Raw genomic sequence first — 6,814 nt, forward strand, 5'->3', positions numbered from 1 at the left:
AGGGTGTTAAAGCCACTACATGCAGACCCTACATAGTGCACTGCTTAGGGAGCGCAGAGAGGTTTGGGATTCGGCCCGTGGCTAGTTCTTTGTGTGGTCAGTGTGAACCCGGAAGTGGATCGACACTAACCCCGGGCTGAGACGGTGAGTTATATTCACTCTGATATAAACAGAGCTGTGTGATGATTATAAAAGAATTGTCTGTGTTTTAAAGGTTTGAGATTTGATCTCAGGTGTGAAATAAGTGTAAGACTGAAGTACAGAGAAACTACAGATCAATCAGCGCTTAGAACTGTAGCTAATTAGCCTAGCATAGTTTAGCTTAGCAATGCAAACAAGCGGTTGTGGATCTGAGGCTGTGACTCTTTAAATTACATTAAAATAAAATAAAAAGAAACACTTTCTCCATATTAAATAATCACTAAAAATAAACATTACAGTAGTGATATCGTTCATTAGTTATAAATATATGCTAGATGCTAAGATACTGTTTCCGATATATGTTTCTGTTTCCGAGGATGTTGTTAAAATAATAATAAACACACATAACTTCATCTCCGCTATTGAGATTTTATAAACGTTTAATTTCTATACATTTATAAACTATAATCAGAACAGACATTTTATTTGGGTTTTTAAGCATTATCCGTGATTTAGAGTCGGCTGTGATGAGGAAGCCTGGGGCCGCGTCCCAAAACGGCGCCATGTTGGAAGTGTAGCGCACTACGTAGGGTTCAGAGGACGTGAGTGCACTAACTCTAATCCCTAAGTAGTGCACTCGTGTAGGGATCAGCGAGTCCTTTGGGATACAGCCCGAGTGAGTGTGACCGGTATGTACAGTATGTTTATAGCGACGTGTAGGAGCATGTGAAGGAAATAAAACATAAAACACGTAAGTAAAACAAACGCGTGTATTTTTGGTAATAAGGAAAAGTATTTATGGAGCACTACTTTATTACTGTATGAATGGGGGATTATTCTATTGAATTAAACTCGGAGTTGTTTGTGTTTTCTCTCCCCAGATCAGTCTGTGGTCAGAGTCCTGGATAATAACTCCAGCAGTGTGACACCTGAATTATTCCTGACTTCACCATGACGCAGTGATCTCTAACCGACAGCTCTACACTGTATTCACTAATAGAATTGTATTAAAGCCGTGTGTGTGTGTGTGTGTGTGTGTGTGTGTGTGTGTGTGTGTTAGTGTTAGAGCATCGTACAGGAGTGTAAACATGGTGGATAACCGCTATGCCACAGCCTTAGTGATCGGCTCTGTGCTGAGCCTGTTGGCCAGCGTGTACCTCTCCGTGGCGGTCGGTACTCAGCATTGGTGCCAGTACCGCAGTCCGCCGGCCAGCAACGACGCCAACAACGGCTCGGACCTGCGGGAGCTGAAGGACGCTTTCGGGAGCGAGGACGTGCCCGAGAACTCGTACAGTATGGCACTGTTCCGCCTCAACGGCTCTGTGGGGCTGTGGTGGCGCTGCATCCTCGTACGTCAAACAGGTGAGTGTGTGTGTGTGTGTGTGTGTGTGATATTAAAGCAGCTATGTGTGAGATATTAAAGCAGCCGTCTGTAATAGTTACTGCACCCTGATGTATGTGTATGTGTCGAGAGTAGCGATAAGCATTGACAGGACATCCTTTCTCAACCCATCCCCAAACTCACACTTTTACACCTCAGGAGTCCTCTGATTAGAAAAGGGGGCGGAGCTTCTGGCTGACTCAGGGACAGAAAATTGTAAACAGGCCTTTTTTTTTTTTTTTTTTTTTTAGGGGCACTCTCTGGGACTCTTTAATGCACATCACATTTCACGATCCAGTCAATGACATTTAGGAATAGCAGTAAAACCGGACGTAACGTTTCCGAACCGTTTAAAAACGAGAAAAGTCCTGAAATTATGAAACAACACTGCTTTATTATAACTTTACAAACCAATGTTGTTCTTCTAATTCAACAATCTTCTGTTTATTAGAGGGATAGAATTATTTTTTTTAAATCACAGACCACACCTTTAATCTAATTGAAGAGTTAAATGGGAGTGTGAATCCGATCAAAATCAGATCTGATCTGTGGTTAGTGAGATGTTTGTGTTGTAGCGTGAGATGTTCTTCTTTTCTCTCTCCGTGTCTCGAGGTTTAGACTCTAAGATGGTGTCTGAATGTGAGGCCTTCACTTTAGCGCAGCAGTTTGAAATCAAACACCTGAATCACAGCAGCGGTGATGAGGATTTCCTGCGCACCTGTACGTATTTATTTATTTATTTATTTGATGTGTGTGTGGATATTCTCTTATTTAGAGGGTTTTAGAGGATCAGATATTAAGGATTATGGACAGTTACAGGGTTGTAGTGGTATATTTGTGTGTACTCTCAGTGTGTAATATGGTGTGTGTGTGTGTGTGTGTGTGTGTGTGTGTGTGTGTGTGTGATGTCTCAGATCTGTGGCGATGTCGCTTCATCTTCCCCCTGGTGTCTCTCGGCCTGGTGTTTCTGGCAGCGCTGGTCGGAGTGTGTGCCTGTCTCTGTCGCAGCCTCACACCCACCCTGTTCGTCGGATTATTGCACCTTCTGGCAGGTAAACACACCATTACACACACCTTACACACACCTTACACACACCTTACACACACAGTAGTATACTAACAGTTAGTCACATAGAGTTTTAATTATACAGGGTTATATATGATTATGGAGGACTGTAGATTATAACCGAGGATTATAAAGTGTTATAGAATACAGTAGATAGTATATATACAGTTCCCTCCATTAATATTGGCACCCTTGGTAAATATGAGCAAAGAAGGCTGTGAAAAATTTTCTTTATTGTTTGATCTTTTGTTAAAAAAAAACTCACAAAAATACTCTGCTCTCATGGATATCAGACAATTGCAAACACAACACAGGTTTATGAAAAATATATATTTAAGTATAGGTGTGCAACAATTATTGGCGCCCTTTTAGTCAATACTTTGTGCTAGCTCCCTCTGCCAAGATATCAGCTCTGAGTCTTCTCCTATAACGCCTGATGAGGTTGGAGAATACATGGCGAGGGATCTGAGAGCGTTCCTCCATACAGAATCTCTCCAGATCCTTCACATTTCCAGGTCCACGCTGGCGGACTCTCCTCTTCAGTTCACCCCACAGGTTTTCTATGGCAGTGGTTTTCAAAGTGGGGGCCGCCAGGGGGAGCCCGGGGGGCCTCAACAATTTGGTGTGAAAAATAAATAAATACTGATTGATAATAATGATTTTTTATAACATGTTATTTGTAACAATACATATTAAAACCACATTTGCTATACCAACCTTTCTAATTGCTAAACAGACAAAACATCAATGTAAACGGTCACTGTTTGGTATGTGTTTTAAAGACATCTTGCTAAAGGGGGGCCTCAGTCAAATGTTAATGCCATTTGGGGGGCCTTGCCCTGGAAAAGTTTGGAAACCCCTGTTCTATGGGGTTCAGGTCAGGGGACTGGGATGGTCATGGCAGGACCTTGATTTTGTGGTCAGTAAACCGTTTTTGTGTTGATTTTGATGATGTTTTGGATCATTGTCCTGCTGGAAGATCCAACCACGGCCCATTTGAAGCTTTTTGTCAGAGGCAGTCAGGTTTTCATTTAATATCTGTTGATATTGATAGAGTCCATGATGCCATGTATCCTAACAAAATGTCCAGGTCCTCTGGCAGAAAAACAGCCCAAAACATTAAAGATCCACCTCCATATTTAACCGTGGGCATGAGGTACTTTTCCATATGGCTACCTCTCTGTGTGCTCCAAAACCACCTCTGGTGTTTATTACCGAAAAGCTGTATTCTGGTTTCCTCTGACCATAGAACCCGATCCCATTTGAAGTGCCAGTCGTGTCTGCAAACTGAAGACACTTGAACAATTTCCTGTTTCCTGTTCCTAGTCACCCAGGTGTTCTAATACAATGTAAAATATCGATGGGAATTTACTTCAAATATATCTTTTCCCTATGAATTCATAGGGGTGCCAATAATTGTTGTACACCTATATTTAACAAACATGTATTTTTTGGATAAACCTGTGTTGTGTTTGTAATTGATTGATCTCCATGAGAGCAGTGTATTTTTGTGAGTTTTTTTAACAAAAGATCAAAAGGTTCATCAATAAAGACAATTTTTCACAGCCTTCTTTGCTCATATTTACCAAGGGTGCCAATATTAATGGAGTGCACTGTGTAATAATTGTTGTGTAAACACTGTATAGTTACTTGCTGCTGTTTTTCATCTTTACACACCTCTCTGGATATAAAAAGTTTACACACCCCTGTGCACACATCGTGTCCGAGCGTTTTCCAACAAAATTCAAGTGAAAAACAAATAAACATTTTAGGGGATAAAAGAAAAAAACCAACAACAACCTCATTGCATAAGTATACACACCCCATAACAAAGCACCTTCTGCTTGTAGCCTGTAACTTTAAACTTTATAGCTATCCATATTTAATGTTTTATTCTTGTAAAGCGATATGTGTTTCCAAAATGTTATGTAAAGAAAATGTGTTATTAATATTTTTAATGAAGTAAGTAAAGTGATTGTGGTTCTCGCTCCGTTCCCGCAGGTCTGTGCTCCCTGGCCACGGTGTGCTGCTTCCTGGCAGGAATGCATCTGCTACACCAAACGTCGGAGTGGCCCGAGGGCGTCGTCTGGTCTCTGGGCTGGTCCCTATACCTGGCCCTGGTCTCCTCCCCGCTGCAGATGATGGCCGCCGCTCTGTTCATCTGGGCCGCCAGGAGCCACCGCAAGAACTACACTCGCATGACCGCTTACAGGGTCGCGTAATTCAGTGTTCACACACCGCAGGACTGGAGCACCAGAGCACTGAATCAGCGTACCTCTGAGAATCAAACACATCACATATACCGCTCACCTGAGGAATCACCTGAGGAATCACCTGAGGAACCACCTGAGGAACCACCAAGGGAATCATTAGAGGAGTCCTGGGTGGGTGGTGGGGTACCTGAGGAGTCACCTTAGTGAATTATAACTGAGGCTTTATAATGTTATAAGCTCCTCATTACTATCTTCTTCACCACTAAACCCAGTCCTACAGCAGAGTCCATGCGTCTGAGTGAAGAATGAAGGTTTCCCCAGTACCTGTACACCGTCCTGCAGAGAATCCATCACAAATACTTTCCTGAACATCATCTGTTCATAAGCATCATAACAGGATATTCAAATGTATTCCTGTAAACATCTACGGAAGCGTGTAAGAGTGTCTTTCAACCCGGAATATTTCTATCATTTTTAAGATAAAGTGCAAAAGCTGGGATTCCTGAGTTTCAGATCGTTCAAGTGTCTGGACATTTTTCTGGCCCTGAAAATAAGCTCCGCCCCTTGGCGTCACCCACAGAGCTGATATAGATCACAACCCGTAAGTAATGTTTCGTTCCTACGAAATGCTCATGAAAATCAGTGTTTATTACAAACTTTTCATTTTTAACTTAAATAAAATAACGTTAGAGATTTTTGGTGGAAATTATGCAGCCTAAAAATATAAAAGCAGACTTCATGGGTTTTTTTCTAGAGTTCAGAGGAATGTGAGTGTTTAATATACACAGCTGGTCAAGTGAAGGAATAATGCTTAATCATGATTGTGGGCGTGGCACATAACAAGAATCAGTCTGATTGGCTGCCACTGTTATATTAGCATCTCATTTGCATTAAATCATTTTTGGGGTTTTTTTTGCTCTGTATGTCTGTCATTTTCACAATCCTTCATATTTTTATTATTATTACAGATAATATTTTCCCTCATATATCGCCACATGACAAAGTTTTGGCACCTCATGGTTTCCAGTAATTACCAAGAGAATTAAATATTTATTCGCATATAATACATTACTCCATGTGAGCTACAGCTCATTCTTTTTATGCCCCGGTTTTATTTTTTGTTTTATTTTTACCTGAAAATAACTTTTTTGAGATTTTGAGATGGAATGCTGGCCCGGTAACCGTATTGGGATAAAAATTGAGCTGAATAATTCATTCCCTGTGTTCATTGTGAAGCTGTTAAAAACGTAATCCAATTAGTTTAGTCAGCTTTTTTGCAGTATATTCGATGAAGTGTGTAATTTCTGTGTAATCATGTCTGTGTGCGTAGCAGAAACTATTTTTGAATGCAGTAATTTAAAGAGGTGCATTAACCACTGAAGCCTTTTACTTGTTTTATTTTTCTGGATTGTGGTCTTCATTACGCGCATGTTTTATTTCTTTAAATCTTATATTGGAATGTTTTTTTCTTCTTTTCAGTAGATCACATAATCACTTTAAATCTGTATCATGGCTGTTGTGTATGTATTTATATATTTATAAAACCTTTTGGAGGATTTTTTTTCTTTTAGTTAGCATCATGTGGCTTGTTTTGGTGCGATTCTAAATTGTCTCTTAAACCGTATGCAATACATTAACGCCGAGTTAAACAGATACCTCACGGTCAGGATGAAACACCAGGACAGTCCACTGTGACATTTTAATGCAGCCCAGATTACCCTCTGTGTCTTTTAGGTTTTTATACGTGTTTTTATATTTCTACATTTCAAATGAGCGATCACAATAAATGTCTTTCCAAGTGGAATATGTGTATGGAGATTTATTTTTATATATATTTTATATATAGTTTTAGAGTGTGATAGGAAAACAAAACTTGTACTGCTGTCTAAGTCTTGGTCTCCATCACCCCCAAAAAAAACTGTAAGGGTTTTGTGGGGGTTTAATTGGGGTGAAAAACTCGACCATCTTCAATCTTCCCCAAATCCACAGCGTGGGTGAAGGAGGTCGAGACTC

The 6,814-nt window shown here is 40.5% G+C and overlaps 1 protein-coding gene across 4 annotated transcripts; it reads left to right on the top strand.

The window, feature by feature from the left end:
* The first annotated feature begins 93 nt into the window (after positions 1 to 93).
* Positions 94 to 6,605, top strand: cldnd1b (claudin domain containing 1b). Of its 4 annotated transcripts, none has more exons than XM_053619175.1 (6): positions 130 to 144; positions 658 to 892; positions 1,023 to 1,503; positions 2,135 to 2,242; positions 2,437 to 2,574; positions 4,590 to 6,605. In XM_053619175.1, the coding sequence occupies exons 3-6, from the start codon at positions 1,230 to 1,232 to the stop codon at positions 4,808 to 4,810; spliced, it is 741 nt and encodes a 246-aa protein (XP_053475150.1). In that variant the 5' UTR covers positions 130 to 144; positions 658 to 892; positions 1,023 to 1,229; the 3' UTR covers positions 4,811 to 6,605. The 4 variants fall into 4 exon arrangements, with proteins under 4 accessions (XP_053475151.1, XP_053475150.1, XP_053475152.1 ...); XM_053619177.1 differs by having other exon boundaries at positions 658 to 830; XM_053619176.1 differs by lacking the exon at positions 658 to 892 and having other exon boundaries at positions 94 to 144.
* The last annotated feature ends 209 nt before the right edge of the window (positions 6,606 to 6,814 follow it).

This window comes from Ictalurus furcatus, chromosome 29 (genome assembly GCF_023375685.1).
Source record: "Ictalurus furcatus strain D&B chromosome 29, Billie_1.0, whole genome shotgun sequence".
In the NCBI taxonomy this organism is placed as follows: Eukaryota; Metazoa; Chordata; class Actinopteri; order Siluriformes; family Ictaluridae; genus Ictalurus; species Ictalurus furcatus.